The following is a 14980-nucleotide window of genomic DNA, read 5'->3' on the forward strand; positions in this document are numbered from 1 at the left end:
CACATATTCCATTGCTGAAAGATAGCAAAAACATAACAGAATCACAGATGAGACCTCGAACAACATTTAATTCATTTACATATACACAACATATTAGATCTCACCTCCACAATTTCCTCATCAAAATCTACAACTAGTCTACTAGATAGATCCTATTCCTACACAGTTGCTAGGTTACGGGGACGCTGGCGAGACACGCCGCTCCGTCTGGCATCATGTTTTTGTTTGTTTTTATGTAATGTTCGTAATTTTATGTAATGTTTTGTTATTTATTTTTATATTTATTTGTCAAGTTTAATGTTTTCACCTTTTATTTACGTTATTTTCGATCGTTTTGTGTTATTCTTGGTCCTTTTTTCTGGCTGATAACTAACAGTAACCTATAGTTTCTATTCGACTGGGCTGATGAGCTTGCCTTGACTACCCACACAGCAGTAGACTCCTAGGCGGATCCGCCTTCAAGTCGCCAAACCCGCGTGACTGTCGCATTCGTTTTGGTGCCGCACAGAGGATCAGCTCCGCCTCCAGGCGGCTCCGTAAATTCTACTGTCAAACAGCGGGTCCTGAGTGGACCCATGTCGGATCCGCGGGCGCGGACGCGCCTGTACTGTAACGGTTGAATATGACTGTACATCAAGAGCCGAGAAGAGTCATACTAGTGGATATTTTCTTTGCTGGGACACGGTTGAGCTGAACCCTCTCGAGTAAGTGATATTTAATAATATATTGCGACATTCACAATAGCTAAACATTGGCCTTTGTGGTTTTATACTTATCATGTTTATTGATTGTAATGACGTTGTTTGATATTAGTGCAGAGTTTGTAATTTTGAGCAACAGGCTAAGTTAACGTTATTGTTAGCTGTGATGCTCATATGAGTCTGTAGCCTATTTGATTTAAAATGGGTTAGCAATTTCGGCAGAATATGTTATGGTAGTGTGATTTAAAAAACACACATTGTTATTTAACGTTAGTCTGGTCTTGTCTGTTAATGTGTTGCTGTTGTCCATAGTCCATAGTGCTACTATGCTAGCGGCATACAGCTGCTATCGATAGCTAGCATGCTGCTAAGCGCAATTGCATAAGTTATTGCTAATGTCTATTATACATATATATGTTTGAGATGACGTTTGCGATGCAATCCTTGATTAAGCTGATACATTGGCACTGGTATTTCAGTCAATGAAGTCAGTGAAGCACTCGTCTGCTATGAAAGCTACCTACAACTTTAGCATGTTGACTCACTGATAATGGTTTAGCCCTAGCTTCTAGCTAGCTGTGCATTAACGTTTGCATTTTGCCAAGTTTGGTCTCATACGTAACTTTAGTGTCCTTCTGCCATCTTTGTAATGAAAGCCTCGGCATTTTAATCACTGTTTAAGTCGGTTCAGACAACTAATGGGTATTGGCGTCTGTTTGTGATTTATTATGCTAACGTAACTTAACTGTATGGAACTTGGTCCCCATCTTCTATTTTGTTTGTTCTGCAGCGTCAACTTTTATCTAACGTTATTTTTGCCTCTGTTGGGTTCGCTTGATGAAGATACTTTCTGGGTTGTTAAAATGTAATGTGAACACATTCCCGTAGCATTCCAAAATAGACCAGAGATGCTTGTACTATATGTATATTTGGAAATTTTGGGATTGCAATAACCATAATGATATCGTTATTTAACAGCCATCGTTTCGGGGACTCTGATGAGAGTGAAGAAGAGCCAGTAAATGGTGACTTTGCATCTCTGAGGTACCTTCCAACTCGCCTGGTATATCAGTTGAAGCCTCAAGCCCAAGCCAATTGCACTGGCAAAGTAAGTAATAATCTCTTAACATTGAAATAACTAAATCATTATATTAATATTAGAGATATGGTTAACATTCTTAGTGCTAAAGACATTCCCCTCTCCTTGTATCTATTCCTCCAGCTCCACCATCTTGCCGAGTGCCAGGCAGCCGAGTCACTACCCCTCAACCTGGAGAAAACTGTTAAGGTAAAGACTGATCTCTGAAATAAAATTGAATACAGTGGCCCCATCTATATTAACACAGCAGTAGTCACTCTATTTCAAATCAACAGATTGCATCTGCATTACCATCTCAGATTTTCTGCATACTTCATACATTACTTTCAAAATCTCAGCCAAATATTTTGTCAGTTAAAACATCTGCATTCATGCAATGTTGCCTGAAAAGTTAATTCATTATTATCAGATTGTATTGAAACACATTGATTTCAATGTTAATCCATTCATGGAGTTGATATAGATAGTGCATACCAAAATGTTGAAACATACAAATTCATGTCCAGTATGACCAGAGATTTGTTTTTGTTTGCCATTGTTTGACCCTGTAGCTCTCAGCCTACCATGGTTAACAGATCACAACCATTTATCTCCCTTAGCACCTCACCATGGGGCAGGACCGCAACACTCTTCACCACCTCAACTCCCTGCACCTGCACCCGCATTTAACATACGGAGAGTTACTCAAGGTAGGGACTGATCTCTGAAATATTAGTGAATAGAAAGGCCCCATGTGTATTATCAATGATGACTACCATTTAATACATTTTTTCCCCCTCTCGCACACCGCCCACCTCACTATGGGCCAGGAATGGCAGTCCCTCCTCAACTCCCTCCACCCCCACACCAGCCCTCAACGTGCAGCGAACAGAGGAGCTTTGTAAGTCATGTTTCTTTTTAAATTTAATCTCCTTAATACCTATCTCATATATTGTATTGTGTAAGCATACTTGGCTTTGGATGCTACATACCATAAACATAAACATATCTGTCTGTTTGATTACAGGTGCTGTGAGGAAAAACATGGTGACACGGTCAGCCACGGACGCTGAGGTCACCAAGCACGCAATTAGGTGTTTCAACTGGCGGTGGATCGGGCAACGAGGAGACATGTTCCGCCTCCATCCACACAAATGGATTAGTAGGAGAAATAAGCATTAAACAATCTTTTTATTGAACTTCTTGTCATTCACCAGTTATTCATTTTCTGATATTTTAGATGTGCATAGCGCAGCATTTCATTGAAGTTGTAGCCTATTAGATAAAATATTTCATGTCTGCACTGACCTAGGCTGATAAAGCACTAAATTAGGTTTTGACCTCAAAATTAATGTAGAGTAGCCTAGGCAACGTAGGCTACTTAACAAAAACAGAATAGCTTATAACCTGTAACTTTCCATAAATGTCCATTTTATATTTCCATTGAGTAGTGATCACGTTTGTACAGTAAATTGATGTCTTGACTTAAACCTTTTCTGTTAGGTTTATTGACAGTATTGTTAAGTTAAAAATACGAGGCGATGCTAATCGTAGGCCTATCTTGCTGTAGTAGCCTAGGCTAGGCCTAGTGATAGTTTTACTTTTATCCTATAGTTTATCCTATTTAATCCTACAGCAAAAACAGAAGGAATTTTGAAAATGAGATAAACGGGTCCGAAACGGACCCGGGCCAGATGAGCCTTTATGAGTCCGTTGCGGGTCCGCGGCGGGTGTATGTATCAATTTACGGGTCCCAAACGGACCCGCCGCGGAGGTAAGGTTTTAATCGCGGATGCGGGGCGGATGCAGCGCGGAGCCACGGCGGGTCCGCGATCCGCCTTCGTAACGGATCCGTTCCTGAGAGCATCTGGACTCCGATACGGGTCCGTTTCGCGGGTCCGTTCCGGATGCCGTCATACGTCCGCGGCGGATCCGCCGCGGAGTCCTTTTGCTGTGTGGGTAGCCGTCCCTCTTCCATCTGACGCTGCACATATCCTCTGTCTGGACTCGTCTGGACGGAAAGATTGCTCAGGGCAATGGGCCTACTCTGCGAGAGATCTGCAGCTGCCACGACCACCGAGCTGCGGCTGACCTGCGAGCTGCCTTAACGTTAACGTAACGGGCCTCTGACGCTGGGTGCCTGCAGTCTGGATTGAGTGCTGAGGTGGGGAGCTCTGGCGACGTCGGGAGCCATGAAGCAACAAACGGTCCTTGCTAAAGCCACCGAGCTGCTGATCAGCAGGAAGGTCATGACTTCAGACTGTTGTTTTTCCGGTGCTCTGCTCTCCAGACTGCCAGTAAATTCTCTGAGTTGGTCAGTGAACTTTGTTGGTCTTGCATTGGCAGTTTCACGCGGGTCATCATTGCCCTTGGACTTCAGCCGGTTGGAAATTGGACTAATTTTTAACATGATTTTTATTATTTTATTTATTTATTTTCAATTTGCTGTGTTGTCTGTCTTGTATGTCTTAGTGTCACGGGGACGCTGGCGACTACGCCGCTCCGTCCGGCATCTTTTGTGTTTGTTATTTCTTAAATGTAGTTCTGTCTTGGTGTCACGGGTACGCTGGCGACTACGCCGCTCCGTCCGCTATTGTCTTTGTTAGTCTATTGTCATTGACAATGTCTTATATGTGGAGCGCTTTGGGTTGCACTCTGTGCACGTTAAATGCGCTATACAAATAAAACTGACTTGACTTGACTTGACACACGACTGCTCTCCCCTTCCTGGATAATGTTTTGCTCTAGATTGTGTAAGGGATAATGCCCGATGAGGTGTCCATTATCAGAAATAAATGGACTACGCGGAGGTGTGAACTGTCCGACGCGAAGAGGAGGACGGTTGCTTCCGCGAAGTCCATTTATTTCTGATAATGGACGCATCGAAGACAGGTGTAGTATATCACTTTTTAAACGACACCCTTTTCGTTTAAGACATCTGTTATTAAGCCCCCCCTCAAAAAAACTAGCCTTGTATCAATACTGGTCCTTCTGGACCTTAGCGCTGCCTTTGACACCATAGACCATGACATACTACTTAGGCTTGAAAATTTGATAGGCATCAGACTCAGCACTCGCTTGGTTTAGATCATACCTTCCTAACCGTCAACAATTTGTACAGGTCCATAAACCATCTACCCAGATTATGGTAAAATATGGAGTTCCTCAAGGCTCAGTACTGGGGCCCCTGTTGTTTAGCAGATGATACACAACTATACCTCTCTCAATAAAACCTGATGAATTAACCCTGTTAGCCAAACTTGACACATGTATAAGAGATATAAAGACATGGATGACAAATAATTTCCTGCTTTTGAACTGAGATAAAACAGAAGTCAAGGTTTTAGGTTCTAAAAAGATGAGGGATATCCTATCCACATCACAGGCTACATATAGTGATCTTCCACTGACCTCATCCACAAGTGTTAAAAACTTAGGAGTTATAATTGACCAGGACCTAGCACTAAATAATCACATAAAACAGATCACCAAAACTTCATTTTACCATTTAAGGAACATTTCAAAGATAAGAAAGTCCTTATCCTTACCAGATGCCGAGAAATTAATCCATGCTTTTGTCACCTCAGGGATAGACTATTGCAATGCTATTACGCTGGCTGTAATAATACCTGTCTAAAGAGCTTACAGCTTATACAAAATGCAGCTGCTCACACACACAAAAAATATGAACATATTTCCCCCATCCTAGCATCTCTACACTGGCTACCTGTTAAAAGTCATTGACTTCAAAATATTACTTATATCTCTTGGTTGGTTGCTCTTTTGTCTGCTTCTGATGGAAGAAGCACTTACTGTATGCTGGCAGCAGCTGAACAAATGTACAAAGTCCCTCTAAATGGACTTGATGCAGTTGGTGTTGCTACAGGTTCAGAAGATGGTCTACCATGTCTTTTCTGAAGACACTAAGTCCTGCCTGCTTCACATGATTTCTTTGGGCTTTTTTTTATGCCTTTAATTAGATAGGATAGTGGCGATTGACAGGAAGTGAGTGGGAGAGAGAGTCGGGGTGGGATCCAGAAAGGACCACGGGGCGGGAATCGAACCCGGGTCGCCGGCGTACGGTGCAGGTGCCCCAGCCAGTCGCGCCACTGCTGGGGCCCTTCACATGATTTCTATAGTGAATCTTAGCATGCTGCAGTTGCTCACTGTTCCAGGTGGATTTGTAGCAGTTCCTGTGCCAAACTGCTTTGTCCTGTTGTAAAATAACTGCACTGTAACATTGTAATCGTTGGCTGATCTGTGATCACCAATCTCCATACTCTCTCATGGACAAAAACAAGAAATTTGGCATATGTCTCTAGTGATGGGTCATTCACCACATATCTACCACTGGATACATAGCCCAAAATCGGTTTCTTTTAGAATATGTGTGCCATCACCTGACTAACAGAAAGACACACCTCAGAATATAACCTAATTAGACTGTGCCACCATGAACTATGAAAATGTGCTTGCTCAAATGTAGAAGGATAGAAGGTCACTAATATCACCAACGATGAAGAACAGAGCACTATGTGCTTCAGGTTATTCGATATTCTAAATTCTATAACTGCCAGCTAAACAGCCAACTGTCACTGCTAGTGTCTCTCTTTCTCTTTCACTCTCTTACACACACACACACACACACACACTCACCTGTCTGTTTGTCTATCTGATCCTTTTACCCTATCTTTTCTTCACACTTACATAGGCTACTGAAGGCCTTACAGATCTCAGCTGATACTAGCTATGTAAAAGTCTATTAAACTTGATTTAACAGAGATCTCTGCACTTTGTGCTCTGAATAGGTGTAGACAAGAACTGGCAGAGCAGGCTAGGCCTACACTCAAGCACACTAATAGGCATGAATTTATATTGAAGTATTATTTTTTTAAGCAGACAATTTCGAGAATTTTAGGCACAATTTCTTGTTAAAGAGATCAATTATCAGCCTAAAAATGTTTTATAATGTTGTATTGTTTATGTGGTCTACTTTTGCACACTACCTTGTAGAATATCTTTGCTTTTTGGCACCAAACCCTATGCTATAATACCAGCAATGTGAGGTTTATGGACAAAACACCTTTTCTGAATTTGACCTTTGATTTGGGTCCTTCAAAACCTTCCAAAAAAATGGAGACATGTTTTTTTCTTAAGAACCCCTAGAACAAAGATATAATACTCTCCAAAAATTAACATGCGAATTAGACACATAGGCCCCCATGGCAAACTATGTTATTGTGGGGGCACTGTGATGGCTCAGTGAATTAAAAGTGAGCAACCCTGTAAAGGCGGCTAATACTTTATTCTAATTTGTAGAATACCAATTTATTCAAATAATCACGATAGTAGTCTAGAGCAGTGTTTTTCAACCTTTTTTGTGCCACGGCACACTTTTGACACTTAACATGTCCCACGGCACACTAACATCCTGTGTGAAGAAAAAATAAACATACCATAGCCTAAAATTTCAAATAATACACAGATATGGCCTTATTATGGCTTCAAGACCTGGTCAATAAAACAAGCGCCCTCTGTTTCATTTGTAGGTGACTATATCTAATTGAATTGTTGTTATGAACTGGATATGTGATGATTCTGTGAATACTGAATATGGGGCCCCCGTTGTACAATGCCTGCATACCACAAATAGGTGGTATGCTAGTGCAATCATACAATCAATGAGAGCATGTGGTTATAAATTATTTGATGCAACAGTTGCTTTTCTGGACCAGTGAGTGACATTTGGGTAATTTGCTGTGGCACACCTGATGATCTCTCAGGCACACTAGTGTGCCCCGGCACAGTGGTTGAAAAACACTGGTCTAGAGCAGCGTATCTGTAGATCACCCAGAAACAGGGCAGACTCGTCAATCTTGGATTTTAATAGTCTCACACCTGATCTCACACAGATTTTCTCATTCAATAACTAGACGCAGTGGCAACTGCCGTTAAGTTGATTTAAGTGAAGTAGCCCACTATATTTCCTTTAGTCTTAATTACCCAGGTGTGCTCATGCTGCGCTGCGCATATCTGACTGCTTCGGGTGGATACAAGACCAGCAGTAGGCTACACTTCTGCTTAATGCCTGTTTGTAAGCCTACCCACATACGGATCTGACCCACACAGCCCAATCATGCCACCTGCTGGTAGGAAGTAGGAGCATCCTTGGACTGATAGGGACTGAATCCTAGGTTTCGGGCCACATACGTGAGGAATAATATGGGATGTTATTTTTCTGTTTGTATCTTATTTTTAATGTGTCAGTGCCATTAGATTACAGTAGATGTTTGGTAATGCGAGCAGGTAACGTGATACTTCACCTCAAAAAAACTATGGTGGGCGGTTCGTAGGCTACGGCAAACTCTCACGGTGTATCCCATCTTTTCCCGGCTTGCACTGTAATTTAACTTTTGGCCACGTCCTCCAGGCCACGTCGCTCTGACTTCGCCATATTCCTTTGAATTAAGTGAGAAGTTTAGAGAAACAGTGTTTTCTGAAGAGCTCAAATAAGAAGGCTCCATTCATTTCTGCAGCACTGACAAGTTAAAGATGAACATCTTCAGACTTACAGGGGATCTTTCTCATCTTGCAGCTATCATTATTCTGCTGCTCAAGATATGGAAAACCAGGTCTTGCGCCGGTAAGTCTATACGTTAATGTAACCTGTTACATTACTATGATCCATCATTGTAATTTATTTGGGTCTTCTATTTATCCTAGATGTAGTCAATCAACCAAACAATATACACATCTATTGTAACAGTTTGCTGTAAACTGACTTGCTGTAACGCAAGGTGTTCTTGCTAATCGAGGCCTTGTTAGCAACTAGCATAGCCTGCTAGGTAGTTAGCTAAGAAGCCATATAAATATGATGGTTGAAAGTAATGAATGTATCCTGTCCCCTCAGATAAATAAACCTAAACTTTTAATGTGGACAGTATTTAACATTAGTAGGGAAGACACGGGTGCAACACTTTAGCTGCTGTCCTCTAAAATAAGATATTGCTTAGCAAGTAAGCTAATGTTGTCTGTAACTGATATCAGGACGCTAGGCTTAGTAGGCTAGCGAAGTTGTCAGGTGTAATTTGGAACGTTGGCAGCCTGCTCCGTTAATTTCTACAGACATAAATTTACCCTCACATATTTGGCCTACATGCGAAAACTATTTAACAGAAAAAGCAATGAGAAATCACTGTTCGATTAGTTAGGCCTGATGGGCTTCTGACGTGGCATAGCCGTGAAGCCATAGGAGCGTGTGCTGAGTTGGCGATAACTCATTTTAGTAACCCCCACTCCTCCCCTGACTTGCTTGCATCAGGACCACTGCTCTTGGCAAGCCTTCTGATGCAACCGGCCTACATTCTTGCTTAAAATCTTCATTCCCATGACGTTTTAACAAGCAGAGCAAATAATTGCAGCGGCATTGTATGCTTTTATACTAGCTAGAGTATGCTAGTTAGTGATCTAATGATGATTTCCGATGTAGACTGACCTTAGGCTGTCCCCTATGTCTATGTATTGCCTTCATTCAATTTTATTGAAACATGTTAAATCATTTAAGTCCGGCAACAGCTCTTTTTGTTTCTATTTGTGTTACGAAATATACTTTATTTAAAAAAAAAAGTGTCTGTACTATCAATGGACTAATAAAATGTATCTTTTTAAGGCATCTCTGGAAAGAGCCAGATTCTTTTTGCAACCGTATTCACCACACGCTACCTGGACCTACTCACCTCCTTCATCTCCCTCTACAACACGACCATGAAGGTGAGACATTCAACATGGAAATGACATCACAAGCGATGTCATATAATCTAGTCAAAAGAAGCTGGTGTTAAAAGTGTAGTCAGGGATTGCATAGGAAGTTGCGTTTGTTTATATTTCAATTTATTAGCAGATGCCTTTGTGCAAAAAAAAAGTACATTATATTTTAACCAAGGACCAAGACACGCCAGAAAGGTAGGCCCCCCCCCCCCCCCCCCCCCCCCCCCCTTAGGTGTATTCACAGAAAAATTCCACGGATCTTTTCGTTTTTGTTTGGGGGACAGGCTGCCCCCCATTTTATTTCCAGTTTTCGGAGCCTGGTCTGTCTATAGAGACCGGTTTTACCATGTACTCACACAATGGGCAGCTAGTGGCCATGAGAACATGATTGCTGAATATGACACAACATGTTATGGGCTTAAAATCGCATAAAATCCCTGACTTTTTCTTTTTTTCAAAAATAGGCCCCTAAAAGTTGACAATAACTCTCCCCCTCTTTCTTGTTCTGCTCCAGGTGATCTACATTGGCGCTGCATATGCCACTCTGTACCTCATTTACATGAAGTTCAAGGCTACCTATGATGGAAACCATGACAGTTTTAGAGTGGAGTTCTTGTTGGTTCCTGTCGGTGGTCTGTCTTTCTTAGTCAATCATGATTTCTCTCCTCTGGAGGTAAGATGCAGCAGCGGAATATTTCTTAAAGGTTTTTAATTAAAAAACATTTTTTTATTATCAATTGCATTGATTTATGATTTCTTTGTTTTTTTTCTCTCTACTTGCAAATGCTTTTGCCCTATAGATCCTGTGGACCTTCTCCATATATCTGGAGTCAGTGGCCATCCTTCCCCAGCTCTTCATGATCAGCAAGACCGGTGAGGCTGAGACCATCACCACCCATTATCTGTTCTTCCTGGGCTTGTACCGATCCCTCTATCTCTTCAATTGGATCTGGCGTTTCTACTCCGAGGGCTTCTTTGACATGATTGCCATTGTGGCTGGCATTGTCCAAACCATCCTGTACTGTGACTTCTTCTACTTGTACATTACCAAAGGTGAGTTGTGACAGTCCAGCCATGTTAGGAAACAAGATGAAAGGATGATAAAAGCTCATGGTTGGCAAATAAATACTAATGCATAAATGTATTATGTTTAAACTTATAAACGATAAATAAGCATGTAGTTACAGTGTGTGATGGGTGGAAAATATATTCTCAAGATTGATTTGTTTATTAGGTGTTTCCCTTGCAAATCCAATCCTTGTCCTCAAATGTTAATATTGGATAATACTTTGCATTTACTTCTATGGTATCCTCTGTTCACAGTGCTGAAAGGAAAGAAATTGAGCCTCCCGGCATAAGTGCCAAGAATTGGAGAATCATACTCTTACTAGACTGATTGTTTGGAGCTAGTGTGAGATGCACAGGGACAGAGCACACAAAGGAAACACCACAAGCTTTATTGTGAGTATCTGCGAGTTCTGCCAAAATGTTCCGGAACACAAGCAAGGATTCTCTCTGGTCTGTGAAGCATCTGGATGTCTGTTTTTGGCATCTTGCCTAAACTTCAAAGGACAAAAACGTTTTGTATGTGTGAGGTGTCTTCTTCATGCTTTAGCATCACAAAGGGGCTGACATGGTATAAACTGTATGCTTTATTACAATGCACAAATCGATAAAAACACATGAAGTAAAATGTGGTGTTCTGTGTCAAACTATTCTGCAGGACATATTTACAATCCCCACCCCCTAATCCTGGTATAAGCAATACTTCACCCAAGTTAATATAACGACCAAATTAATACCTTGATACAAACTTAAATGATGAGCTATGCTGTACCTCTCTGTTTATGTAGAATCAATGCTTTTTTTCATTGGCTTAAAAGTGGTCCGTACCTACTGTAAATTCAAAGTAATTGAACAATAGCAAATTTTGTATGAACCTCGTTTTGATTATCAGAGAGAGTTTCCAGGCAGTTTCAATTGCAATCCTAATGTTGGATCAGCCTTTGCTGAGCCACTAAAGCTGTGGCTGATTATAATGGGTATAGATCAAAAACCATGCAAAACATTGTCATTAATTTGATGTTCCTTGGCACATCTTTTATATCTATCAGAACACCCTGCCATAGCCTTCTCTCGCACTGAACCTTGGTGGATTATACTAATTGTATATGGTCTCCATATTGTTTTCCCCAATTAAGGATGTTGTAGATGTAATTCATTCTAAAGGTATATAATATTGTATGGCTGTGAATAACACTACCATTGAACAGGTGCCAGCCAGATGTTTCTCTTTGTAATGTTATAATAGATGCAGTAATTTATCTTTAAAGACACTGTGTAATTGTATACAGTGTGCACATTGCAGAGTTCCTTGTTGATCTGATTTGTGAAGCTTTATAAAGGAGAGTGTGTGGCATGGGTGAATATGGCGATTGTCAAGGTTTATCTATCTCTGGCCTTTTTCCAGTAGAACATTCTTCCTTGTCCTCCCCATTTTGGTCATTCCTTTCTATAGATTTGTTTTTCCCTTTTTGTATTGCTACATGGTATCAGCTCCAATAAAGATCTTTTTTGAACACCGCCTCAACATTTGTTTTAAAAAAAGAGATGAATTTATTAAAAGGTTCTTTCAGATTCTAGAGTGTAACAAAATATACAGTATTCGTTACATGATACATGATCACAACAATAAGTATAACAGTAAATTTGAACACAGTAAACAGTTTTCGACAAGGCCTTGCAAAGTGCAAACAGGGCAATTGCCTTTAGATAACATGGTAACATTTTTCTGTATAAGGATCATTCAGGATGTGTTCATCTGCATCCCTTAGCTTCAAGTAGTGCAATGCCGTTTAAGGTGCAGCATATAGCTTTTCACTGGGACAATGTTGTCTCAATAATGCCATCCTAAAGTGATTAACAGTGCAAAGCAGCATTGGAAACATAAAGCTGAGATATAACATTTATACTTAGTCATGTTGCATATTACTGATAATAGTCTGATAAACATCATGTTATTTGGGGGCTTCATGTTACTGGCACATGACCTCTGTAGAGCTCCAACAAAATTATCTATCACAGGTAACGGGGATCTTTGCACATCTAAACCTGAGAGCATTTTTTTTTTGGCAAAAAGAACTGAGGATATACACATTTCTATTTTCAGAAGTAAAACACTCTGACCTCTGAACAATATTGACATGTTGACCCTCAAAAAGGCACAGTGAATCCCCACGGAATAATGCTCTTGTATAGAGTATGTTAGTTTAGATGTTTTGGCGATTAACATAATCGGGAGCCCATATATCTAATATGTTGATATAGTGTTGTCTTTTACCACAGTTAATTTTAGATTCTTTAAATAATGACCAATAAAAAGCAGTTGACACGATAAAGTAATAACACAAACTGTTGACCTTACAGGAAACATGAAAAGGGGAAGAACAACAATGTTGAATTGTGCACACGAAAGAAAATCTTGAAACAGTATTTTAAATGCTATCCAATAATCAACTGAAGAAACACAATCATCATTAATTTTTACATTCACTAGTTTTGACTGCTGTAAGATTACAGTTAAAAGCCTGAGAAGTGGCTGAAGTACAGGTGTTATTCAGCAGCTCAACTGGTTAAGCTAGATGACCGTAAAGCCATGACTTCCCCAGGGAGATAAAACTGACACCTTACCTGTACCATAGGTCATTTTGAACAGACATGTTTTCTAAATGTAAATTAGATCATTTAACAGTGCCTGTTTGTAGAGTTGTGGATAAACATCTTATTTGAAGGTTCTTTGTCTCAGTCTATTTTTGGCCTTGAGAATCTCTTCCTCTTTTCAGATGGGCTTAAAAAACAAAAAGGGCAAACACATCACAAATAATGAAACATTGTGACTTAATAATGAATAAATAAACAGGTATAATATATATAATTTAATCATGAATGACAACATTAAAGGAACCGTATATAAGAAATGTATTTCATTTAATCATAAAATTAGCCTGATATGTCACTAGACATTAAGCAATCATGTTCATTTCACTGACAACAGTAGTCCGTCCAGGATATTGTCATTTAAAAAGTAAAGTTGCAGCCCTCAACTGATGTTGATGATGTGTTTTGTCATGTCATGTTGTGTTTTGGCCTGATCCTCCACCTATCTACTAATCACGAAGTCAGTAGTGTTTCGGCATCCGGGTTGGCAACCTCAAGTCAGGGGGGAGGGGGAGGGGATACACCGCTCTACAGTTATTTGAAAGTGATTGCAGTACCAGTGTTGGCCACAATCTTACATATGGTTCCTTTAACTACCAGTAATTGTGTAAAATAAATGTTTTTACACCATATTCAGAACTTCAGTTCAAACCCACCAAGTTCAAAACGTCAGTTTCCTGTGAATATGTTAAACACATGAAGTACAATCGTATCTCTAATTTCAATATCTGTTAAGGTAAAAGGGCCTCTTGTATCATGATTAGAAAATCCAAGTACCGTTTGCCGTAATACAACTTGTGTATGCAGGAGACAGTAATGTAGCAGGCAGTTAGGAAGAACGAGAAAAACACCGCAAAAATGGCAAGGCATCCCAGAACACATAGTAACGTTGCCCCTCCCACAGCCAGCAGGAAAACTGTAACAAAACAACATGGGGTTGAAGTTTTTATGTCAAAATATTTTATTGTCTAATCTGGTCAAATGCACAAATTACATTGTCCTTTCTGGTTACCAATTTTCTTCTATAAGATCATCAGAAGCCATGTGATGCTTGCTGCACTAAATATTTGTCAGATCCACACCATGTCCCCACTTGAGATAAACAAGTAAACTAGTAAATCTGTACCTTACAGTTTGTGCACATATGCAAAACATTGGTCAAGTCAAACTGACCAACAGCAGTTAGTATGACTAACCCCCTGTGTATGTTTGCGCACATTTTTAACACACTTCAATTCACTGTGAACCTGAACAGTCAAACTAACTCAAAAGGATAATTTACATAATTTAATTCTTGAAAACAAACAAACAAAAAAAGACTAAAAAAATAAATAGTTAAAAGAGTAACTCCATTGTTTTGAATGTTACCTAGTCTCCCATGATCCTTTGCCAGATTAGTGAAATAATTTTAGTGTTTCAATAGTTCTTATTTGTTTCTGGTAATGCTAATGATACCAATATAATTTGGGAAATGTGTGTTTTATGTTGTATCACACTAGTAACACTCGTAATCAACCTAAACAAAAGACTAATATGTTCACAGATGTCAGCTGTTTAAAGTGTAAGTCATTCTGAGCAACTCTTGCCAAAACATTTCAGAAGTGCAGCAAACACATAACTTGTAAATTAAGGTTTTAAATGCAGTTGTTTACTCAATTCCAAAGAAAATACACATTCCTGGGTTTTTGATGATTCGGAAACGGACTTCAATGGGATC

At 40.0% G+C, this 14980-nt stretch overlaps 1 protein-coding gene across 1 annotated transcript; it reads left to right on the plus strand.

Annotated features, from left to right (window-relative positions):
• The first annotated feature begins 8178 nt into the window (after positions 1-8178).
• LOC143102726 (ER lumen protein-retaining receptor 2-like) lies at positions 8179-12125 on the plus strand. The gene is made up of 5 exons (XM_076266525.1): positions 8179-8422; positions 9449-9549; positions 10061-10219; positions 10347-10599; positions 10870-12125. Exons 1-5 carry the CDS (start codon positions 8332-8334, stop codon positions 10902-10904), a joined length of 639 nt encoding a protein of 212 aa, XP_076122640.1. The 5' UTR covers positions 8179-8331; the 3' UTR covers positions 10905-12125.
• The last annotated feature ends 2855 nt before the right edge of the window (positions 12126-14980 follow it).

Source organism: Alosa pseudoharengus, unplaced genomic scaffold (genome assembly GCF_046254945.1).
Source record: "Alosa pseudoharengus isolate Yale_2024_CS ecotype anadromous, Long Island Sound unplaced genomic scaffold, YU_APseudo_1.1 YU_APseudo_1.1_scf_4, whole genome shotgun sequence".
NCBI classification, from domain to species: domain Eukaryota; kingdom Metazoa; phylum Chordata; class Actinopteri; order Clupeiformes; family Clupeidae; genus Alosa; species Alosa pseudoharengus.